The sequence below is a fragment of the Coregonus lavaretus genome, assembly GCF_964263955.1.
Source record: "Coregonus lavaretus genome assembly, chromosome: 16".
In the NCBI taxonomy this organism is placed as follows: Eukaryota; Metazoa; Chordata; class Actinopteri; order Salmoniformes; family Salmonidae; genus Coregonus; species Coregonus lavaretus.
The window spans coordinates 17,408,063-17,434,065 of record NC_140003.1 but is presented as its reverse complement, the minus strand read 5'-3'; the positions used below and the strand labels follow the sequence as shown (position 1 = coordinate 17,434,065).

At 43.5% G+C, this 26,003-nt stretch overlaps 1 protein-coding gene across 1 annotated transcript in view; it reads right to left on the bottom strand.

Moving 5' to 3' along the window:
* The window catches only part of LOC311143581 (ATP-binding cassette sub-family C member 4-like), a gene marked incomplete at both ends in the record, with an annotated part of 48,207 nt that extends 41,090 nt beyond the window's left edge, over positions 1 to 7,117 (bottom strand). The window contains 10 exons of the mRNA XM_084179432.1: positions 326 to 415; positions 787 to 897; positions 1,237 to 1,486; positions 2,742 to 2,867; positions 3,430 to 3,593; positions 3,680 to 3,769; positions 3,989 to 4,213; positions 6,186 to 6,306; positions 6,412 to 6,522; positions 7,044 to 7,117. Coding sequence (XP_084035558.1) covers positions 326 to 415; positions 787 to 897; positions 1,237 to 1,486; positions 2,742 to 2,867; positions 3,430 to 3,593; positions 3,680 to 3,769; positions 3,989 to 4,213; positions 6,186 to 6,306; positions 6,412 to 6,522; positions 7,044 to 7,117 — 1,362 coding nt within the window. The remainder of the gene's footprint in view (positions 1 to 325; positions 416 to 786; positions 898 to 1,236; positions 1,487 to 2,741; positions 2,868 to 3,429; positions 3,594 to 3,679; positions 3,770 to 3,988; positions 4,214 to 6,185; positions 6,307 to 6,411; positions 6,523 to 7,043) is intronic.
* Between the last annotated feature and the right edge of the window lie 18,886 nt (positions 7,118 to 26,003).

Below are 26,003 nucleotides of genomic sequence, written 5' to 3'. Positions count from 1 at the left end.
TATGGCATTGAAACCGTACAACTCTACCAGGTGTAAAGTAAGACTAGAAAGTAAATTGTAATTTGATTAAGGAATGCAGTGGCATACTGCCCATTTAAAGGTTTAATGAAGATTAAGGTCAAGCTTTCAGCATAGCCAGCCGTCAAGAACAAAACACTGGCAAGGCAATATCCTCGCTCTGATAATCATTGATATATTCTCAGGTTGTTGAGTACTACTACCACATGCTTATATTCCCGCCGCCATATGCCCCATAAGACATACTGTATGCATCTTCATCTCTAACTTGTAGTGAGCTTTTCACGGTATAAAATGTCAGTCTGACCTTTCCAGCCCCGACTGGTCCAATGACAGCCAGGAGTTGATCTGACCTCAAAGTGAAAGACAGGTTCTGCAGCGTCGGAGAGTCTATTGTCTGTAGGGACCACAGAGGAACATGAGTGTGTGAACAACATCCTTACAGTACATTGGCTACTGTACACTTACAGCTTCAAGATTAGGCCTATAGTAGCAAGGAAGATACTGCTTGGTAATTTGCGTAGTGACATCACCTTCCTGAGATCTAAGGTCAACTGTCCTTACTGAAGCGATAAGCTAGCGGCTTTCTAGAAGGTTGCATAGAGTGCCGATAACTGATGGGAGCATGGTATCAAATCCTGGTGCAGACTTGTACATGCACTATTTTCTATTGACGCTGAAACAGCTTGAGTCTTGGTTAAAACAACCATACTGAAACATGCCTCCATATTTATGGTGTATCAAGGACAAAAGACTAGGCCTCCCCACCTTGTCCCAGTAGCAGATTAAATCCTTTATTTCCACCATACAGTCCTTCTTCTCTGCCACAGGGAGTCTAAGATCCTGCTCCGTCCGAACTTCATCCAACATAAGGAAATTCTGTGAAAGAGAAAAAAAAAAAAAAACGAACGATCCGATTAGCAACACACATTTTAGACACATAAACCTTACATCACTGCATGAATGGAACATAAGACCATCAGGTAAAATAATGATGTACTCTAGCCTACAGGTGTCACAGCAGTATCATACTCAACTCTACCAGCTGTACCTAGTTAATGCCTGTGTGTATTTACTTTAGTGTAGGGTGAAGTTGCCCCTAGACGCTGATCGTGGGTCAGTTTTGCATTTCTCCCACTAATTGTTAATGCTAGGATTGGGGTAGAGGAAGCTGATCTCAATCTGCACCTAGGGGAAATTTCATCCAGGAGCGTTTACTTTGATCCTGCGGATGCTGATGAGAGCCTCAGAGACCTTCTCTATGGCATTGGGGAAGAAGAGGGTGACGGTGAGTCTCACAGCCCCGTACAGAGAAACAGCCACAAACACCCGGCTGGCAGAGATCCTGTTCCCTATCAACACGTAGACAGTGAAGGTGATGAAGACGATGATCTTGCTGGCCACAAAGAAGGAGGCCATGTTGAGGCCTCTCAGGTAAGAGCTCTTCATGATCTTGGAGATCTCCTTCCTGAAAGTACAAGGAGAGGGAGAGGTTTTCAGATGTTTGTTTTCCTACAAAGATTTTACAGCACGATGAGTTCCATGCCTAAGGAGCAGAAGGGTGCTAGGTCACAAATCTGATGTTGACCTCTTGGGTTTAGCCTACAGTATAATATTAGAACAAACATGTTGATCATATCTAACTTCCCCTCTTAATATAGGGGGACTACGTTTTTAGTGGGGTGGCAGTAGATTACATTCTGTTGAATGAAGAGAATACTTGTGTCGTATAAGAGATCTTTAATTTAGGTATCTGACAGTGTTTTTTCTCCTGGTCCTAGGGACCCTTTTTTTCCCCCCCTTCTCCTAGCACTACACACCTGATTCCAGTAATAAACTCATCATCAAACCCTTGATTAGTAGAATCAGGTGTGTAGTTCTACGCCAAAAACTAAGGTTGTGTTCCTCTGCTCAGATGTTTCTGGCGCATGCCAGGATAGGTATTACGTATCAGCTAACTACATCATATGTTATAGCAATCTGGTGCCCGAAAGCACTGTTGATGAGTGGCACGCAACCATTGGTTGATGCATGCAACATCTCAGCGAGATAAAACCCCAAAAATGTGCGCTCCTTTGGGTTTTAAGGACCAGGATTAAGAAACACTAATCTAACACATTCAAAGTCAAAAACTCATGAGTGTCAGGTGCTGACTACCTCAGGTCCTCATGCCTGGCCAGGCTAACTATGATGACTGACTTAAAAAGGTAGACTCAGCAAAATGACGATGCCACGTGCAGCACCACAGATAATGAGATGAGCGAGATGCAAGACTTCGCTCTCACACCGTATCTGCAGATGCGTACAGAATCGCTTCTTGCTGTTAGAGCGTAGTAGCCACGGGACCAAAACAGCAGAGAAGTTGGGCCTCGTGCTTCAACACTCTTAGTTGTTGTGGAAATTGACCCACTATGCTGTTTACTTTCTGCATCCACATCATATCGCTGAAGTCTACCTTTCATTAATGTATACAATAGCACAAAGTGGAGAGGCATAAGGACATCCATTCCACCAAACTTCAACATGTGAAATACTGTGCGTTGGGATAGTATCCACTTTCTAATGCATATTGCAAAATAGGGTTGATTAGGCACTGGGAAATGGTGGAACTGTTCTGATATAGTTTTAATAGTTATAATATGACTTCAGGCTATACAATTCAGACTCAATCTTCGTAAACTATGTAAATCAAACACAAAATAAGTAAATAAAACATAATTCACCTTCTGACTTCATCTACCAGAGCTGCAAAAGGCTTCTCCCATGCATACATCTTGATGATTCGGATCCCAGAGACCACTTCATTCATTGTGCGGATTCTGTTGTCTGTCAAGGCTGCGGTTGTGCCCCTAAACATTGCAAGAGACAAATTAGTCAGATCCTAGGGTTCAGGTTTCACTTTTTCTAGGCATTGGGGCCAGTGCAAAGTTTGCCAAACCTATTTATTCAGCAGATGACAGCAAGAACCTGTTTTCATTTTACATTCATCACTTTGACTTTCAACTGATATTTATACTAAAGCTTGGTAAAACTGGGCCATAATTATGAATCACCCTTGTAGATTGTAAGGAGGTATGGCTTTGTCGCCAGCCTAGAGGAAGCATCTGGGGTCAAAAGCTCACTTGAGCTACACTTAAATGAAGAGACCTGGACTTAGAGTAATAACCAATCTGGAACAAGTACTGTAGCAGACTGTAACAGGACACAGCACCCATGGATACAGTAATAAACCAGACAAGTTTGTAAAACCCTTCGCATGAAAGTAAAAAGGCATCAAAGTGTCTCTCCACCACTATTATTCAGTGTCATCAAGGTATGCACATATGAAATGCATAGCTACTTACAACGCCAAAGCAAAACTGGTTCAGATACATTCCTACAGAGTGATACATTATGGTACATGTACAGTACCTGAAGGAGGAGAACAGGCGCCCGAACAGAGTCTGTATAGGCATCAGGAAGACCAGGACGGCCATTCCTGCAAGGCATGATGGGCCGACCTCATACCACAACAACACCATCACAGCTGCTGCTTGTAGAGGACCCACCCAGAGGAAGTGCAAAAATATAGTGACCTGTGGAAGGATGGGAGAAGGCTGTATGTTATTGAGCAGTGTCATCTGATATGCAAATATCTTGAATGTGTCTTTTCAGAGCATACCTCATCAAACTTGTTGACATCGTTGGATAAGAGGTTGACGATTTGTCCAGTGGTGGTTTTTCCCAGCGCTGTGCTGTTAAGACAGAGGGCCTTTGGAGATATCAAAGGACCATGTAAATTTAGATTCATGCAACAGTCAATTTGTATGCCTCATGTTGCATGCATTGTAAAGAAATGTAAAAGATTGCTGATGATGACTAACTGAATGACCTGTCATAATAACCAGGAGTGATTCCATAGTGACGAGTCTAGAAAAAAAACTCTGGGCCCTGTTTATAGGCTTTCATCTGAGAGCTGGCGGTTACTGACCTTCCGATAGATCATGTGACACATGGCCACCCGGATCTTCATGCCGGCTCGCTGCACATGGTAGAAGTAGAGGTGGTGCAGAGCAGCCAGACCCAGGGTGGACAGGGAGACACCTGCAGCATAGCCACAGGCCTCATACAGAGCATCCATGTTGTCGGGGTCATAGCTCTCAAAATACTGGATCAGCTTCCCCAGAAGTACTGGCTGAATCACTTTGATAATTTCCTGATGGGAGGAGAAGAAACACGATACGTTTTAACCGAAAAGTGCAGGTACATAGAACACCATTACTATTAAAGGTGGATGTGTTTTGAAATATATACACTACCAGTCAAAAGTTTGGACACACCTACTCATTCAAGTGTTTGTCTTTATTTTTACATTGTAGAATAATAGTGAAGACATCAAAACTATGAAATAACACATATGGAATCATGTAGTAACCAAAAAAGTGCTAAACAAATCAAAATATATTTGAGATTCTTCAAATAGCCACTCTTTGCCTTGATGACAGCTTTGCACACTCTTGGCATTCTCTCAACCAGCTTCATGAGGTAGTCACCTGGAATACATTTCAATTAACAGGTGTGCCTTCTTAAAAAGTTAATTTGTGGAATTTATTTTTCTTAATGCGTCTGAGCCAATCAGTTGTGTTGTGACGAGGTAGGGGGGTATACAGAAGATGGTCTTTTACCAAATAGAGCTAAGTCCATATTATGGCAAGAACAGCTCGAATAAGCAAAGAGAAACGACAGTGCATCATTACTTTAAGACATGAAGGTCAGTCAATACGGAACATTTCAAGAACTTTGAAAGTTTCTTCAACTGCAGTCGCAAAAACCATCAAGCGCTATGATGAAAATGGCCCTCATGAGAACCACCACAGGAATGGAAGACCCAGAGTTACCTCTGCTGCAGAGGATGAGTTCATTAGAGTTACCAGCCTCAGAAATTGCAGCCCAAATAAATGCTTCACAGAGTTCAAGTCACAGACACATCTCAACATCAACTGTTCAGAGGGGACTGTGTGAATCAGGCCTTCATGGTCGAATTGCTGCAAAGAAACCACTACTAAAGGTCACCAATAATAAGTAGAGACCTGCTTGGGCCAAGAAACACGAGCAATGGACATTAGACCGGTGGAAATGTGTCCTTTGGTCTGGAGTCCAAATTTGAGATTTTTGGTTCCAACCGCCGTGTCTTTGTGAGACGCGGTGTGGGTGAACGGATAATCTCTGCATGTTTAGTTCCCAACGTAAAGCATCGAGAAGGAGGTGTTATGGTGTGGGGGTGATTTGCTGGTGACACTGTCTGTGATTTATTTAGAATTCAAGGCACACTTAACCAGCATGGCTACCACAGCATTCTGCAGTGATACGCCATCCCATCTGGTTTGCGCTTAGTGGGACTATCATTTGTTTTTCAACAGGACAATGACCAAACACACCTCTAGGCTGTGTAAGGGCTATTTGACCAAGAAGGAGAGTGATGTAGTGCTGCATCAGATGATCTGGCCTCCACAATCCCCCAATCTCAACCCAATTGAGATGGTTTGGGATGGGTCGGACGGCAGAGTGAAGGAAAAGCAGCCAAAAAGTGCTAAGCATGTGGGAACTCCTTCAAGACTGTTGGAAAAGCATTCCAGGTGAAGCTGGTTGAGAGAATGCCAAGAGTGTGCAAAGCTGTCATCAAGGCAAAGGGTGGCTACTTTGAAGAATCTCAAATATATTTTGATTTGTTTAAACACTTTTTGGGTTACTACATGATTCCATATGTGTTATTTCATAGTTTTGATGTCTTCACTATTATTCTACAATGTAGAAAATAGTACAAATAAAGAAAAACCCTTGAATGAGTAGGTGTGTCCAAACTTTTGACTGGTATTGTAGTTTTGTATTTCTAACAGTATTGCTTCCGTCCCTCGCCCCAACCTGGGCTTGAAACGGGGACCGGGGACCCTCTACACACATCAGCAACAGTCACCCTCGAAGCATCGTTACCTATCGCTCCACAAAGCCTCGGCCCTTGCAGTGCAAGGGAAACAACTACTTCAAGGTCTCAGAGACTGACTTCACCTACTGAAATGCTACTAGCACACAACACTAACTAGCTAGCCTTTTCACACTGGTTACATATTCATGGGTAAGCTACTTTGTGAAAATGTTAAGTATATGCCTGCAGACAGTGTATGTGGTACCTCAATGAGAGTAAATATTCCTATGACAGAATAGGACCTCCAATAGCATGCAATGAGGACTTTGGTTAGTTTGGGTGTGCGCAGGTCCTTAGCAGCCCTGTGTACTTCTTGATCCCAGTACCTACAGACAAGAGGAATGTAACACTCAAACAACAGCCATAGCATCCAACTTACTGCATTCATCAAACTCTCAGAATGTGTCTGGTTGCATTAAGATGTGACTTACCACTGTAAATCTTCTCCTAGTCTCTCGGATCCATCCTCTGGAAGAACTTTGTACATGTCATGTTCCTCTAGCCTCCGCTTATAGCCAATACGGAATAAAGGATTCAGCCAGCTGGTGACAAGAAACAAGTATGTGTTTATGTACAGTACATGTATACAGTCAATTAAATCTAAAGTTCTGTGTAAGTTATACTGGTAGAGGATAACAAACAGTATGTTGGATTTTTTGTTATTCACACATGCATAAAAAGAGGGCCTACACGTAAATACATTTGAATGCATTTTCTGCCAATTAGGTTTAGAGTAATAAACAAAGTACCCTAATACATTTCAAATGTAATGTTTACTTTACGCACACCCGCAGCAATCAACATAAACAGCCCTGTGGACAGACAGTAGCTATGTTTTAAACTTTGATAGAGGAAGTGATGAGGCCATTGTATGAGCACTTTATCTACCGGTAGTCGTCCTTGTTCTTGCGCTCTAAAAGGCTATGGCAGCTGAGCTGGTAGGACACACATAGGGATACTGCAAGCATCATTCACACTTGACCATTCATAGCAATTGTCAAAACCCGAGTCGGCTTTGCCAGTCAATAGCTGTCAAACACTGCTGCTACTGTACTTTCCTTACCAGAAGAAAATCTTGGAAAGAAGATTAGCTGTAGCCGATGGATTATCCTTCGCCTCTTTCCGCAAAGGTTCCATACTCTAACAGTGACTGTAAACTGAAAACAACCTCTGTATGTGGCTGAAAAGATATCATTAAATACAGAAGGCAACTTAATAGAAAATATAGATTATTTTCTCACCAGCAGCACATAGCCTACAATCAAAACAGATAATAAAACCCGTGTGAAGCTAGATTATCTGTGCATAAGAGCTGCGGCTCGTCTTTCATCAGTGCGACCGCGCACCCCGCCTACAGGTTGATGATTGGCTGTAATATTTCTCCATCAGGTGTCATTGAGGAGATTCGATTAATGTCCCGGGTGAACCGGGTTTACGTTGATTGCATTCGATTTGGAGCTGAGTACCCCGTCTGGACGACGGCGAAGTCGGCTCAAAACAAAAGTGACATAGGTTAAGAATGAGTAGGATTCCGTGTTCACATTCAAAAGTGGATTGCTTTTGATGAAAACGCTTCATCTGAATTCCCAATGCTGACGCATGCCATCTTCTATGGTATTGCGATCACACAATTTAATGATCATCCTGCCACCTACTGTGCGGGATGGAAACAGGATTCCCCAAAAACTAAACAAACTACAAAAAAAAATCTATGAAAAAATACAAAAACACCAAAATGTCCAGTTTCTTAGACTTCTTTGAGCCTTGTGCCTTACAGTTTATAACTATGGCAATGAACACAACAAAATCCACCTTTTTAACACACAGGGTATCTTTGGTCTGGAAGCAAACGTTTACTACAGGCTGTGGTGCATCTACTACCCTATCTTCACTAGCATAACCAAGCTTCACATGCGTAGATATTTGCTCTTCATCAAAAAACAACAGGATCGACAGACTTTCTTCTTTTTCTCTATTCACCCAGCGGGTCAGACACTGGGCACCAACCACACCAGGAATTCTCTTCAGGTATTCAACCTGAACATTTGTCATCACCCCTGAGATGACTCCTTTGACGGGTACTCTACTCCGAAGTTCAAAACACAAAACTTTTATTGGCCCACTGCAATCTTCCTCTGTTCTTCAGAAATACAATTAATCAAAATAAGACCACTCCTGGTCACTCTGACAGACTTCACCATTTTCGACACCTCAAACAGGTCTCCCACTTATGCATCCTTATTCAACAAACGCATCCCAACAAGAAGCAATTCATTTTCATTCATACACGTATCCTCCACTCCAATTTGAGACAATTTCCTTTTTGTTTCAGTTTTCAATACTACTGATGTCCATTCAGAACATTTGTCTTCACCAACTTTGCTCGACACGCTGCTTGATTTGAACTTAGCATCCACTTCCGCCATCTTCTCCACAGAGACCGTCCAGACATGCTGATATAACCAGAAATTCCTAACGCATTCCAGATCTTACAATGCCTAGATAGGTTATGTATCAGCTAACCACGTGATGGTGCTTTCAAGACAACTGGGAACAAACAAACAAAAAACGAGGTCAAATCATGACGTCAGTGATCTTCAGGTTGGAAAGTTGGAGCTCTAGAAAGAGGCCCCAGTTCGGACTTGGAATTCCGAGAAGGATGACCATTCAGAACAATTTTTCTCAGTCAGAGCTAGTTTTTTCAGAGTTCCCAGTTGACTTGAACAAACTGAAGTCGGAAATTTGAGATTTCCGAGTTCCCAGTTCCCAGTTGTTTTGAACGTGGCACAACAACAGCTGTGCCCTGGACACCATATGTGAATTGATTGCCCCCCATCTATCCTCAGAGTTCGTACTGCTTGATGACTTAAACTGGGATATGCTTAACACCCCGGCCGTCCTACAATCTAAACTAGATGCCCTCAATCTCACACAAATTATCAAGGAACCTACCAGGTACAACCCTAAATCCGTAAACATGGGCACCCTCATAGATATCATCCTGACTAATTTACCCTCTAAATACACCTCCGCTGTCTTCAACCAAGATCTCAGCGATCACTGCCTCATTGCCTGCGTCTGTAATGGGTCCGCGGTCAAACGACCACCCCTCATCACTGTCAAACGCTCCCTAAAACACTTCAGCGAGCAGGCCTTTCTAATTGACCTGGCCCGGGTATCCTGGATGGATATTGACCTCATTCGGTCAGTAGAGGATGCTTGGTTGTTCTTTAAAAGTGCTTTCCTCTCCTTCTTCAATAAGCATGCCCCATTAAAAAAATTCTGAACTAAGAACAGATATAGCCCCTGGTTCACCCTAGACTTGACTGCCCTTGACCAGCACAAAAACATCCTGTGGCGTACTGCATTAGCATCGAACAGCCCCAGCGATATGCAACTTTTCAGGGAAGTCAGGAACCAATATACACAATCAGTTAGGAAAGCAAAGGCTAGCTTTTTCAAACAGAAATTTGCATCCTGTAGCACTAACTCCAAAAAGTTTTGGGACACTGTAAAGTCCATGGAGAATAAGAGCACCTCCTCCCAGCTGCCCACTGCACTGAGGCTAGGAATCACTGTCACCACCGATAAATCTACGATAATCGAGAATTTCAACAAGCATTTTGCTACGGCTGGCCATGCTTTCCACCTGGCTTTCCACCTGCCCCCCCCCCCCCCCCCCCCTCACACACTTCTCCTTCACCCGAATTCAGATAGCTGATGTTCTGAAAGAGCTGCAAAATCTGGACTCCTACAAATCATCTAGGCTAGACAATCTGGACCCTTTCTTTCTAAAATTAGCCGCCGAAATTGTCGCAACCCCTATTACTAGCCTGTTCAACCTCTCTTTCGTATCGTCTGAGATCCCCAGAGATTGGAAAGCTGCCGCGGTCATCCCCCTCTTCAAAGGGGGTGACACTCTAGATCCAAACTGTTACAGACCTATATCCATCCTGCCCTGCCTTTCGAAAGTATTTGAAAGCCAAGTTAACAAACAGATCACCGACCATTTCGAATCCCACCGTACCTTCTCCGCTATGCAATCTGGTTTCCAAGCTGCTCATGGGTGCACCTCAGCCACGCTCAAGGTCCTAAACGATATTATAACCGCGATCGATAAAAGACAGTACTGTGCAGCCGTCTTTATCAACCTGGCCAAGGCTTTCGACTCTGTCAATCACCGCATTCTTATTGGCAGACTAAATAGCCTTGGTTTCTCAAATGACTGCCTCGCCTGGTTCACCAACTACTTCTCAGATAGAGTTCAATGTGTCAAATCGGAGGGCCTGTTGTGTGGACCTCTGGCAGTCTCTATTGGGGTGCCACAGGGTTCAATTCTCGGGACGACTCTATTCTCTGTGTATATCAATGATGTCGCTCTTGCTGCTGGTGACTCTCAGATCCACCTCTACGCGATGTCATTTACAAAATAGCCTCCAACACACTACTCAGCAAATTGGATGTAGTCTATCACAATGCCCTCCGTTTTGTCACCAAAGCCCCACATACTACCCACCATGGTGACCTGTACGCTCTCGTTGGCTGGCCCTAACTACATATTCGTTGCCAAACCCACTGGCTCCAGGTCATCTATAAATCACTGCTAGGCAAATCTCCGCCTTATCTTAGCTCATTGGTCACCATAGCAACACCCACCCGTAGTATGCGCTTCAGCAGGTATATCTCACTGGTCATCCCCAAAGCCAACAACTCCTTTGGCCGCCATTCCTTCCAGTTCTCTGCTGCCAATGACTGGAACGAACTGCAAAAATCTCTGAAGCTGGAGACTCTTATCTCCCTCACTAACTTTAATCATCAGTTGTCAGAGCAGCTTACCGATCACTGCACCTGTACACAGCCCATCTGTAATTAGCCCACCTACCTCATCCCCATATTGTTATCTATTTTGCTCATTTGCACCTTAGTATCTCTATTTGCAAATCATCTTCTGCACATCTATCACTCCAGTGTTAATACTAAAGTGTAATTATTTTGCACTATGGCCTATTTATTGCCTTACCTCCATAACTTACTACATTTGCACACACTGTATATAGATTTTATATTTTTCTATTGTGTTATTGACTGTACGTTTTTGTTTATCCCATATGTAACTCTGTGTTGTTGTTGTTTTTATCGCACTTCTTTGCTTTATCTTGGCCAGGTCGCAGTTGTAAATGAGAACTTGTTCTCAACTGGTCAACCTGGTTAAATAAATTTAAAAATAAAAAATCTGTTGCAGTCGATGAAGTGCCATGCAACTAATGGTTGATGCATGCAATGTCTGAGCAGGGAGACCCGACCAATATGACAAAGCGGAGCAGAATACAGTTCGATTTGAAAATGGCGCGTATCTCTCACCGGCTACGCCCGGTCACGTGACGGGCCATTGCCCGGTCAAAGATTATGGATCTACTGACAAGATACACGTCTCTCCGCCATAACAGTGTGAGTCATTGTCTAGATCCCGCCTGTCCTTTCTTTGGATTGGTGGATATATTTCATTATTGTAATCGTTTTTGGAATATTCGATGAGGGTTGTTGACGTCACAACCGCCGGTATTCATTGGAGAGAAATGCTATGCTACTAGCCTCATGACATTGATATAATGCATAGCCATCTCGGTATAAAGTCAAAGTTGCCGGGATGTCACATGTCCTACTTATATCAGTACATTCCTAACAACTTAAGCATGACGAAATTTATGTTCGTTCAAATAGACCTCACGTTGCAAATAAGCCATGTATTTTTTTGTTGACCAAATTCGACACTCTTATTAACCTCCATACAAAAACTCCTTGCTTGGTGGGCAAAACAATGAAAAAACGCCATCTGCTGGAGGGAGACAGATGTTCCACCGAGTTGGACCTCTCTCTTGCTCTTCTTCTCTGGCCCTGTTCACTGGGGCAGTTTAATCTAATCCTCTCCTTCGTGCTAGCTAGCGTCAAACCATAGTCGAAGATGATGGATAAAGAAAGAAGTCCCACTCAGGCCGTTTACCATTGAAAAAGTTGTCAGTTCCGGTCTGCTTAATGGGGTGGCTCGAATGATGTATATAAACCCTGGATTGCTATGCATTGCCATTGAGAGGCTTTGAAGCCACCGGTTGACCATGTTGGCACTCCCAAGTAGGAGCAGTCCTCCATAGGAATTAATGAAATTCTACAGTATTTTAATTAAATGTTTCAAGGACAGCATTACATGTATTTAAGTATGTTTTTGTTGTGGTGTGGACAGTAACATTAGTAATCTCCAAAGAAATACACTTTAAGGAAAAAATACATATTTCAAATGTTTTTGTTTAGCTCAGATAATATAATTTAAGAGTATGCATTATGGTGTCTGTAATAAAATAAATGTGGCAAAACTGAATGTAGACATTAATAAATGCATTTCTACACCTTACAAAATATTTTTTACAACAGTGGGGGAGTGGCAAGATGGAGGCACGGTGGCTTCAACACAGCGCCTCCTATATGTCCTCTAGTGTACATATAACTACTGGGTGGCTCTCCCATAGGCACCCATAGAGCCCCACAGTGGAGGTGTCATAATACCCAAAAAACCTAGCGGTCATACAGGGAAATGGTTCCAATAGTTTTTCCACCATTCATTTTTCCCATAGGGGATTTTAGAAACACTTAAAATAAGGGCTGTGTTTCATGTAGGCTTACTCTGGCGTGACATTTTGATAACCATGTAAATCTCTCTCGGACAAGGTGACTTTTATTAATATATTCGGCTCTATTTACTCTCAGATTCTAAAATGCTAATTAGCATCAAAGTAGAAATCATGCAAAACAACAAATCCCTGCAAGCTCCTGCACGTCATCTCTAGCTGACACCTTTGCTAACAGGTATTGTGTCAATTTAAAACTTGCATAAGACAGTTTACAGAATTGTCCATTTAAATAAACGTAGCCAATTTATTCATTACTACATTTAGCTAACATTACATAGTTAATCCAGAGATTCTTACCTTTGCCTCAATTCGGCAGTCTCGTCAAGATCATCATGGCATTTGTATTTCTTTATGATAGCCACATCAGCAGTAAATTAGCATTTCATTTTTTGGGGGGTAATTACATGCAAATATTAATATAAAAGTAGAGAGATTTGCATGGTTATCAAAACGTCACGCCAGGGTAAGCCTGCACGAAACACAGCCCTTATTTTAAGTGTTTCTAAAATCCCACATGGGGAAAAATGAATGCTGGAAAACGATTGGAACCATTTCCCTGTTTGACCGCTAGGTTTTATGGGTATTATGACTCATACTGTGGTACTCTATGCATTAGCAGCTGGGTCTGGTCTGCTTGGTTCATTGACTGTGTGAACCACCCACTCTGGAGCCAGCCCCCCCTCAGACGATCCCGCAGGTGAAGAACCCGGATGTGGAGGTCCTGGGCTGGCGTGGTTACACATGGTCTGCGGTTGTGAGGCCAGTTGGACGTACTGCCAAATTCTCTAAAACGACATTGGAGGCAGCTTATGGTAGAGAAATTAACATTCAATTATTTGGCTCTGGTGGACGTTCCTGCAGTCAGCATGCCAATTGCACACTCCCTCAAAACTTGACACATCTGTGGCATTGTGTTGTGTGACAAAACTGCACATTTTAGATTGGCCTTTTATTGTCCCCAGCACAAGGTGCACCTGTGTAATGATCATGCTTTTTAATCAGCTTCTTGATATGCCACACCAGTCAGGTGGATGGATTATCTTAGCAAAGGGGAAATGCTCACTAACAGGGATGTAAACAAATTTGTGCACAAAATTGTAGAGAAATAAGCTTTTTGTGCGTATGGAACATTTCTGGGATTTTTTATATCAGCTCATGAAACATGGGACCAGCACTTTACAGGTTGCGTTTATAGTTTTGTTCAGTGTATACACTGAACAAAACTATAAACGCAACATGCAACAATTTCAACAATCTTACTGAGTTACAGTTCATATAAGGAAATCAGTCAATTGAAATAAATAAATTAGGCCCACCCACTTGGGAGCCAGGCCCAGCCAATCAGAATGAGTTTTTCCCCACAAAAGTACTTTATTACAGGCAAAAATACTCCTCAGCAAAATGAAAAATGTCTGGGATCTTTTATTTCAGGTCATGAAACACGGGACCAACAATGTACATGTTGCGTTTATATTCTTGTTCAGTATATTTTGCAATTATATTGATTTATTATTCAAAATATGTCTCTAGTATTCTTGGCTCCTCAATACTGTCTTCCTCTATTACTAACCTATCCTTTGCATGCATTGTGCTTCGCATGTTCAATAAATCAGTCAAATTTGCCAAAAGGTCTCTTATGACCAGGGGTGCAATTTTGGTTTTAGAAGTGGGGGGGACATATTATATACAGTGGGGAAAAAAGTATTTAGTCAGCCACCAATTGTGAAAGTTCTCCCACTTAAAAAGATGAGAGAGGCCTGTAATTTTCATCATAGGTACACGTCAACTATGACAGACAAAATGAGGGGGAAAAATCCAGAAAATCACATTGTAGGATTTTTAATGAATTTATTTGCAAATTATGGTGGAAAATAAGTATTTGGTCAATAACAAGTTTCTCAATACTTTGTTGTATACCCTTTGTTGGCAATGACACAGGTCAAACGTTTTCTGTAAGTCTTCACAAGGTTTTCACACACTGTTGCTGGTATTTTGGCCCATTCCTCCATGCAGATCTCCTCTAGAGCAGTGATGTTTTGGGGCTGTCGCTGGGCAACACGGACTTTCAACTCCCTCCAAAGATTTTCTATGGGGTTGAGATCTGGAGACTGGCTAGGCCACTCCAGGACCTTGAAATGCTTCTTACGAAGCCACTCCTTCGTTGCCCGGGCGGTGTGTTTGGGATCATTGTCATGCTGAAAGACCCAGCCACGTTTGATCTTCAATGCCCTTACTGATGGAAGGAGGTTTTCACTCAAAATCTCACGATACATGGGCCCATTCATTCTTTCCTTTACACGGATCAGTCGTCCTGGTCCCTTTGCAGAAAAACAGCCCCAAAGCATGATGTTTCCACCCCATGCTTCACAGTAGGTATGGTGTTCTTTGGATGCAACTCAGCATTCTTTGTCCTCCAAACACGACGAGTTGAGTTTTTACCAAAAAGTTATATTTTGGTTTCATCTGACCATATGACATTCTCCCAATCCTCTTCTGGATCATCCAAATGCACTCTAGCAAACTTCAGACGGGCCTGGACATGTACTGGCTTAGGCAGGGGGACATGTCTGGCACTGCAGGATTTGAGTCCCTGGCGGCGTAGTGTGTTACTGATGGTAGGCTTTGTTACTTTGGTCCCAGCTCTCTGCAGGTCATTCACTAGGTCGCCCCGTGTGGTTCTGGGATTTTTGCTCACCGTTCTTGTGGTCATTTTGACCCCACGGGGTGAGATCTTGCGTGGAGCCCCAGATCGAGGGAGATTATCAGTGGTCTTGTATGTCTTCCATTTCCTAATAATTGCTCCCGCAGTTGATTTCTTCAAACCAAGCTGCTTACCTATTGCAGATTCAGTCTTCCCAGCCTGGTGCAGGTCTACAATTTTGTTTCTGGTGTCCTTTGACAGCTCTTTGGTCTAGGCCATAGTGGAGTTTGGAGTGTGACTGTTTGAGGTTGTGGACAGGTGTCTTTTATACTGATAACAAGTTCAAACAGGTGCCATTAATACAGGTAACGAGTGGAGGACAGAGGAGCCTCTTAAAAGAAGAAGTTACAGGTCTGTGATAGCCAGAAATCTTGCTTGTTTGTAGGTGACCAACTACTTATTTTCCACCCTAATTTGCAAATAAATTCATTAAAAATCCTACAATGTGATTTTCTGGATTTTTTTTCTCAATTTGTCTGTCATAGTTGACGTGTACCTATGATGAAAATTACAGGCCTCTCATCTTTTTAAGTGGGAGAACTTGCACAATTGGTGGCTGACTAAATACTTTTTCCCCCCACTATATATATATATATATATATATATATATATATATATATATATATATTAAAGAATTGTACATAAAACAATTACAAAATATATCCTAGGCCCACAGTAGGCTACCATCTTGGGTCTGGAACGAGCAGCCTGTGGGCCAGATCTGGCTATATTGAAGTGTCAACTACATGCATTCTCACTGCACTCAATAGTATTGGGGTGAAGCACTGTAGGTAAAAGGTCAACATCTACATAAGGTGAGTTCAGATGAAATGTCAAAAACACAAACAGGGAGGATTACTTTGGGGGAACTGCTCTCAAACAGCAGAGGACAGTACAGACAAACAAGTACTAGAGGGTGACGATAGGCTGCTCCTTCTCCGGTCCTTCCGACCTCCAACCACCAGGGACACTGCGGAATAACAACAAGGCTTTCAGGGGAAGGACAATGACACCAAGTAACTGCTACTCTCGCACACACACAGGTTAAGTCAAATCAAATTGTATTTGTCACATCCTTTGTTAACAGGTATAGGTAGACCAACAGTGAAATACTTTCTTACGGGCCCTTCCCAACAACGAAGAGGAAGAAAATAGAAATAATAGTAATAAATACACAATGAGTAATGATAACTTGGCTATATACACGGGGTACCAGTACCGGGTCAATGTGCAGGGGTACGAGGTAATTGAGGTAAATATCCAGTGCCTTCAGAAAGTATTCACGGCCATTTACTTCTTCCACATTTAGCTGAGATTGTGTCACTGATCTACACACAATACCCCATAATGTCAAAGTGGAATTAGATTTTTCAAAAGGTTTACAAATTAATTAGAAATGAAAAGCTGAAATGTCTTGAGTCAATAAGTATTCAACCCCTGTATTATGGCAAGCCTAAATAAGTTCAGTAAGTTGCATGGACTCCATCTGTGTGCAATAATAGTGTTTAACATGATTTTTGAATGACTACCTCATCTCTGTAGCCCACACAGATTATCTGTAAGGTCCCTCAGTCGAGCAGTGAATTTCAAACAGATTCAACCACAAAGACCAGGGAGGTTTTCCAATGCCTTGCAAAGGGCACCTGTTGGTAGATGGGTAGAAATAAAAATAAAAAGCAGACATTGAAAATCCATTTCAGCACAGTGAAGTTATTAATAATACTTTGGTTAGTGTATCAATACACCCAGTCACTACAAAGATACAGGCGTCCTTCCTAACTCAGTTGCCGGAGAAGGAAACCGCTCAGGGATTTCACCAGGAGGCCAATGGTGACTAAGTTTAATGGCTGTGATAGGAGAAAACTGAGGATGAATCAACAACTTGCATCCTGTTTGTAACAAGGCACTAAAGTAATACTGCAAAAAATTTGGCAAAGCAGTTCACTTTCTCTCCTGAATATAGTGTTATGTTTGGGGTAAATCCAATACATTACTAAGTACCACTCTCTATATTTTCAAGCATGGTGGTGGCTGCATCATGTTTTAGGTATGCTTGTAATCGTTCAGAACTGGGGAGTTTCAGGATAAAAAATAAACGGATTGGAGCTAAGCACAAGCAAAATCATAGAGGAAAACCTGGTTAAGTCACTGGGAGATGAATTCACCTTTCAGCAGGACAATAACCTAAAACACAAGGCCAAATCTACACTGGAGTTGCTTACCAAGAAGACAATGAATGGTTCTGAGTGGCAGAGTTACAGTTGACTTAAAATCAGCTGACAGAGCTTGAAGAATAAAAAAAAAAAAAAAAAAAAAAAAAAAAAAAAAGGGCAAATGTGGCACAATCCAGTTGTGGAAAGCTCTTAGTTACCCAGAAATAATCACAGCCAAAGGTGCTTCTACAAAGTATTGACTCAGGGGTGTGAATAGTTATGTAGACAAGATATTTCTGTATTTCATTTTCAATACATTTGCAAAACCTTAAATTATGTTTTCACTTTGTCGTTATGAGGTATTGTGTGATGGTGAGAAAAAAAATACATTTAATCCATTAAAAATTCAGGCTGTAACAAAATGTGGAATAAGTCAAGGGGTATAAATACTTTCCGAAGGCACTGTAAGTAGGGATAACGTGACTAGGCAACATGATAGACAACCAGTAAGAGCAGCGTATGTGATAGGTCAAAAGAGTTAGTCCAAAAACGGTCAATGCAGATCATCAATAGCTACCCAGACGAACTATTTAACTAACCATTTAGCAGTCTTATGGCTTGGGGGTAGAAGCTGTTCAGGTTCCTGTTGGTTCCAGACTTAATGCATTGATACCACTTGCCATGCGGTAGCACAGAAACAGTCTATGACTTCGGTGGCTGGAGTCTTTGACAATTTCTAGAGCCTTCCTCTGACACAGCCTGGTATAGAGGTCCTGGATCACAGGGAGCTCAGCCCCAGTGATGTACTGGGCCATACGTACTACCCTCTGTAGCACCTTGCGGTTGGATGCCAAACCAAGTGGTGTGCAGCCAGTCAAACTGCTCTCAATGGTGCAGCTGTAGAACTTTGAGGATCTGATGGCCCATGCTGAATCTTTTCAGCCTCCTGAGGGGGAAGAGGCATTACATTTACATTTAAGTCTTATCCAGAGCAACTTAAAAATTGGTGCATTCAACTTAGGATAGCCAGTGGGACAACCACCCTTTTTCTTTTTTTTTTTTTTAATGGGGGGGGGGGGGGGGGGGGGGGGTAGAAGGATTACTGTTATACTATTCCAGGTAGGGTTTCAAGTGTCTCCGGAAGGTGGTCAGTGACTCTGCTGTCCTGGCATCGTGGGGGAGCTTGTTCCACCATTGGGGTGCCAGAGCAGCGAATAGCTTTGACTGGGCTGAGCGGGAACTGTGCTTCCGTAGAGGTAGGGGGGCTAGCAGGCCAGAGGTGGATGAACATAGTGCCCTCGTTTGGGTGTAGGGTCTGATCAGAGCCTGAAGGTAAGGAGGTGCCATTCCCCTCACAGCTCCGTAGGCAAGCACCATGGTTTTGTAGTAGATGCGTGCTTCAACTGGAAGCCAGTGGAGTGTGCGGAGGAGCGTGGTGACATGAGAGAACTTGGGAAGGTTGAACACCAGATGGGCTGCAGCGTTCTGGATAAGTTGTAGGGGTTTAATGGCACAGGCAGGGAGCCCAGCCAACAGTGAGTTGCAGTAATCCAGACGGGAGATGACAAGTGCCTGGATTAGGACCTGTGCCGCTTTCTGTGTAAGGTAGGGTCGTACTCTGCGAATGTTGTAGAGCATGAACCTGCAGGATCAGGTCACCGCTTTGATGTTAGCGGAGAACGACAGGGTGTTGTCCAGGGTCACGCCAAGGTTCTTTGCACTCTGGGAGGAGGACACAATGGAGTTGTCAACCGTGATGTGAGATCAGAGCGGGCAGTCCTTCCCTGGGAGGAAGAGCAGCTCCGTCTTGCTGAGGTTCAGCTTGAGGTGGTGATCCAACATCCACACTGATATGTCTGCCAGACATGCAGAGATGCGATTCACCACCTGGTTATCAGAAGGGGGAAAGGAGAAAATTAATTGTGTGTCGTCTGCGTAGCAATGATAGGAGAGACCATGTGAGGATATGACAGAGCCAAGTGACTTGGTGTATAGAGAGAATAGGAGAGTGCCTAGAACTGAGCCCTGGGGGACACCAGTGGTGAGAGCACGTGATGCGGAGACAGATTCTCGCCAGCCACCTGGTAGGAGCGACCTGTCAGGTAGGACGCAATCCAAGAGTGAGCAGCGCCGGAGATGCCCAATTCGGAGAGGGTGGAGAGGAGGATCTGATGGTTCACAGTATCAAAGGCAGCAGATGGGTCTAGAAGGATAAGAGCAGAGGAGAGAGAGTTAGCTTTAGCAGTGCGGAGAGCCTCTGTGACACAGAGAAGCGCAGTCTCAGTTGAATGACCAGTCTTGAAACCTGACTGGTTTGGATCAAGAAGGTCATTCTGAGAGAGATAGCAGGAGAGTTGGCTAGAGACGGCATGCTCAAGACTTTTGGAGAGAAAAGAAAGGGATACTGGTCTGTAGTTGTTGACATCGGAGGGATAGAGTGTAGGTTTTTTGAGGAGGGGTGCAACTCTCGCTCTCTTGAAGACGGAAGTGACATAGCCAGCGGTCAAGGATGAGTTGATGAGCGAGGTAATGGAGAAGGTCTCCGTAAATGGTCTGGAGAAGAGAGGGGATGGGGTCAAGCGGGCAGGTTGTTGGGCGGCCGGCCGTCACAAGTCGCAAGATTTCATCTGGAGAGAGAGGGGAGAAATAAGTCAAAGCATAGGGTAGGGCAGTGTGAGCAGGACCAGCGGTGTCATTTTACTTAATAAATGAGGATCGGATGTCATCAACCTTCTTTTCAAATGGTTGACGAAGTCATCCACAGAGAGGGAGGAGGAGGATTCAGCAGGGAGGAGAAGGTGGCAAAGAACTTCCTAGGGTTAGAGGCAGAGGCTTGAAATTTAGAGTGGTAGAAAGTGGCTTTAGCAGTAGAAGCAGAGGAAGAAAATGTAGAGAGGAGGGAGTGAAAAGATGACAGGTCCACAGGGAGACTAGTTTTCCTCCATTTCCGCTCGGCTGCCCGGAGCCCTGTTTTGTGAGCTCGCAATGAGTCGTCAAGCCATGGAGCAGGAGGGGAGGACCGAGCTGGCCGGGAGGATAGGGGACTAGAGAGTCAAAAGACACAGAAAGGGAGGAGAGGAGGCAGAATCAGGAGAGAGAAGGATTTAGCACAGGGAAGAGATGATAGGATGGAAGAGGAGAGAGTAGCGGGAGAGAGAGAGCGAAGGTTCAGACGGCACATTACCATCTGAGTAGGGGCAGAGTGAGTAGTGTTGGAGGAGAGTGATAGAGAAGATGATACAAAGTAGTGGTCGGAGACTTGGAGGGGAGTTGCAGTGAGATTAGTAGAAGAACAGCATCTAGTAAAGATGAGGTGAAGCGTATTGCCTGCCTTGTGAGTAGGGGGGGGGGGGGGGGGGGGGTGAGAGGGTGAGGTCAAAAGAGGAAAGGAGTGGAAAGAAGGAGGCAGAGAGAAATGAGTCAAAGGCAGACGTAGGGAGGCTAAAGTTACCCAGAACTGTGAGGGGTGAGCCATCCTCAGGAAAATAACTTATCAAGGCGTCAAACTCATTGATGAACTCTCCAAGGGAACCTGGAGGGCGATAAATGATAAGGATGTCAAGCTTGAATGGGCTAGTGACTGTGACAGCATGGAATTCAAATGAGGAGATCGACAGATGGGTCAGGGGGAAAAGAGATAATGTCCACTTGGGAGAGATGAGGATTCCTGTGCCACCGCCGCGCTGACCAGATGCTCTCGGGGTATGCGAGAACACATGATCAGACGAGGAAAGAGCAGTAGGAGTAGCAGTGTTTGCTGTGGTAATCCATGTTTCCGTCAGCGCCAGGAAGTCGAGGGACTGGAGGGTAGCATAGGCTGAGATGAACTCTGCCTTGTTGGCCGCAGAACGGCAGTTCCAGAGGCTGCCGGAGACCTGGAACTCCACGTGGGTCGTGCACACAGGGACCACCAGATTAGAGTGGCAGCAGCCACACGGTGTGAAGCATTTGTATGGCCTGTGCAGAGAGGAGAAAACAGGGATAGACAGACACATAGTTGACAGGCTACAGAAAAGGCTACAATAATGCAAAAGAGATCGGAATAAAATTAATAATTTAGACAGGTTACCTTGCCGTGCATTGTCGTGCCCTTTTCACGACTGTGTTGGTGGTTGTGAACCATGATCATTATTTAGTGATGCGTACACCGAGGAACTTGAAGCTCTCAACCTGTTCCATTACAGCCGCTTTGATGTGGACATGCTCGCCCCTCCGTTTCCTGTAGTCCACGATCAGCTCCTTTGTCTTTCTGACGTTGAGGGAGAGGTTGTTGTCCTGGCACCACACTGCAAGGTCTCTGACCTCCCTGTAGGCAGTCACATCGGTGATCAGGCCTACCACCGTCGTGTCGTCGGCAAACTTGGTGTTGGAGTTGTGCACGGCAGTCATGGGTGAACAGGGAGTACAGGAGGGGACTAAGCACCCACCCCTGAGAGGCTCTCGTTTTGAGGGTCAGCATGGTGATTGTGTTGTTCCCTACCCTCACCACACAGGAGCGGCCAGTCAGGAAGTCCAGGATCCAGTTGCAGAGGGAGGTGTTTAATCCCAAGGTCCTTACCTTAGTGATGAGCTTGGAGGGCACTATGGTGTTTGAACACTGAGTTGTAGTAAATGAACAGCATTCTCACACAGGTGTTCCTTTTGTCCAGGTGGGAAAGGACAGTGGGGATTGCAATAGAGATCGTGTCATCTATGGATCTATTGGGGCGGTATGCGAATTGGAGTGGGTCCAGGGTGTCTGGGATGGCAGGTAGCTTAGTGGATAAGAGCGTTGTGCCAGTAACCGAAAGGTCGCTGGTTCTAATCCCCGAGCCGACTAGGTGAAAAATCTGTCGATGTGCCCTTGAGCTAGGCACTTAACCCTAATTGCTCCTGTAAGTCGCTAGGGATAAGAGCGTCTGCTAAAAATGACCCAAAAAAATGATGGTGTTAATGTGAGCCATGACCAGCCTTCCAACGCATTTCATGGCTACAGATGTGAGCGCTACGGGGCGATAATAATTTAGACAGGTTACCTTGGCGTTCTTGGGCACAAGGACTATGGTGGTCTCCTACTCTCCCGAGTGGCGCAGTGGTCTAAGGCACTGCATCGCAGTATGACATTTTTTTAAAATAATGTATGCACTCACTAACTGTAAGTCACTCTGGATAAGAGCATCTGCTAAATGACTAAAATGTTGTTGTTTTTTTATGTAAAAATGTGGTCTGCTTGAGACATGTAGGTATTACAGATTGGGTCAGGGGGACGTCAAAAATGTCAGTGAAAACACTTGACAGCTGGTCAGTGCATGCTTTGAGTACGCGTCCTGGTAAGCCGTCTGGCCCTGCGGCCTTGTGAATGTTAACCTGTTTAAAGGGCTTACTCACATCAGCTACGGAGAGCGTGATCACACAGTCGTACGGAACAGCTGGTGCTCTCATGCATGGTTCAGTGTTGTTAGCCTCGAAGAAAGCATAGAAGGTATTTAGCGCATCTGGTAGGCTCGCATCACGGGACAGCTCGCTGCTTGGTGTCCCTTAATAATCCATGATAGTTTGCAAGCCCTGCCACATCCGACGAGCGTCAGAGCTGGTGTAGTAGGATTCGATCTTGGTCCTGTATTGACACTTTGCCTGTTTGATGGTTCGTCGGAGGGTGTAGTGGGATTTCTTATAAGCGTCAGGATTAGTGTTCCGCACCTTGAAAGCGGCAGCTCTTACCTTTAGCTCATTGCGGATGTTGCCTGTAATTCAAAGCTTCTGGATGGGATATGTTCGTACTGTATGGTCACTGTGGGGACGACGTCATCTATGCACTTATTAATTAAGCCGGTGACTGATGAGGTAAACTCCTCAATGCCATCGGATGAATCCCAGAACATATTCCAATCTGTGCTAGCGAAACAGTCCTGTAGCTTAGCATCCGCTTCATTGGACCACTTCCGTACTGAGCGAGTCACTGGTACTTCACAAATGAATCCCTTATCTGTATCAGGCCTGGTGTGCCTGTATATCGCAGGTAAGTCTCTCCAGCAACCCAAACAGACAAAGACAATCTACACACAAAATGTGCTGCTGCATTAGACTTGCAGCAACATTCAAATGAAAGGCTTCAAACTCTTTCTGGCCTGAACACCCCTTTTAAATAAAAAGGCCTATCCAATCAGATTCCTAACTCAGATTGAGCTCAGGTGTGATGAATTACCAACATCATTATTTTGTCCATATATGGAGTTCCTGACAGGGCCCCAATTCAACACAAATTCTACAGGAGCCAGATATGCCCATATATGGAGTTTCTGTCAGGGTCCCCATTTCAAAATGAATTTGACCCAATTAAGACGGTCAGCTCCTGACATTTGCATTTGGGTTAATTGAATTCATGTAATGCATCATGTATTTTCATGATATAGGTTCCTGTTTCCTTTTCCAGACATACATTTTGGGGGGTTCTTTCTAACACATATACATTGTATAATAGTGAGTTTATAGCCTTTAATGTTTCTTTAAGGTCAAACGAAAGGTATTTTTACCGTAATGCTGCATTCGTAAACAAGTGGGAAGTGGGAATTTACCACACATGACTGTATGAAAAACCACTTGAACACCCTTCGAACTGATAACTACTAGTGGAAAACTCGTCTATCATTCCTGAGCTCCGACTTCTCCCACATGCTGACCTCTGACGTCACCTACTAAGTAAACGACCATGATAACAGAATTTTCCGCAGTTAAATGTAACAAGAAAACATGATTTATAAAAAGCAATCTATTAATATGGTTTCTGAAATCTATAATTTGTTTACAAGCATTATAGCTGTACTTTTAGTTTATGGTTGACACAGCTTGTTGGCCATTAGCCAATCGGCATTTCTCAACGAGTTCAAAGCACGTCAATGCGTCCAACTGGTATTTACGACTTCACAACTGATAAATTCCCACCTCCCACTTGGTTACGAACGCAGCAAGTTGGTCTTCCTCTAAGCAGCAATAGTTTACTAGTAACTGGACTTTGTCACATTGCTGATTGTCATATGGCTTACTGATTGTCCTTTTTTTTTTTATGTTAATATGATACTTCACCTCACTCAAAGACCAAATCTGGAGAGCAAAACAAAAAGCCCCCCCCCAAAAAAAAGAAAGAAAGAAAATAACCGTCAGTTGACTTTATTCTTCCATGTCTTTCCCTCTCTTCTCAGTAAATGGTGCGAGGCAAAATGTCGTTAGTGTAAATCATTTCTGTGGAACACCTGTCCCCTGTGTAATTTGCTTGCTTGGGGCATTTTATTTATTCTCTTTTTTTATCTGCTGAACCCTTTGAAGAACCCTTTTGGGCTCCAGGTAGAACCCTTTTGGTTCCAGTTAGAACCTTTTGGGTTCCATGTAGAACCCTTTCTATAGAGGCTTTTACATGGAACCCAAAAGGGTTCTCTTATGGGGACAGCCGAAGAACCCTTTTGGAACCCTTTTTTCTAAGAGTGTACTAATCACAGACTAGAATGGATAGCTGACAATTAAATGATTCATATTTGGCATAAGATTTATCTGGACAGTTGATGGTGTCACTCTTAGCTAAACATTACAGAGTTCTATGTGCAGAACTGATGTATTGAAGCAGGAATATCTTCATAAGTCATCAATTTGTTAAATACAGGAACTAAACTAAAACTGCATTATTTAAAACACAAAACTGAAACGTTTGGATATCCAAGAATAATAGGCATTGTACTGTCCAGTATATAATAAGTATTCACCCCCCTTGGATTTCTTCACATTTTATTGTGTTACAAAGTGGGATCAAAATGTATTTAATTGTCTTTTTTTTTGTCAACAATCTACACAAAATACTATTTAATGTCAAAGTGGAAGACAAATTCTAAAAACATTATTATAACTTGATTAAATAAGTATTTACCCCCCTGAGTCAATACATGTTAGAAACACCTTTGGCAGCGATTACAGCTGTGATTCTTCTTGGGTAAGTCTTTAAGAGCTTTGCACACCTGGATTTTGCAATATTTGCCCATTATTCTTTTCAACATTCTTCAAACTCTGTCAAGTTGTTGGGGATCATGGCTAGACAGCAATTTTCAAGTATTGCCATAGATTTTCGAGGAGATTTAAGTCAAAACTGTAATTTGTCCACTCAGGAACATTTACTGTCTTCTTGGTAAGCAACTCTAGTGTAGATTTGGCCTTGTGTTGTAGGTTAATTGTTCTGTGAAAAGGTGAATTCCTCTCTCAGTGTCTGGTGTAAAGCAGACTGAAGCAGATTTTCCTCTAGGATTTTGCCTGTGCTTAGCTCCATCCCGTCTTTACCGATGTCAAGCATACCCATACCATGATGCTGCGACCGCCATGCTTGAAAATAAGGAGGCAGTTACTCAGTGATGTGTAATATTGATTTTCCCCAAACATAAGGCTTTGAATTTAGGCCAAAAAGTGTATTCCTTTGCTGTGTTTTTTTTCTTCAGTATTACTTTAGTGCCTTGTTGCATACAGGATGC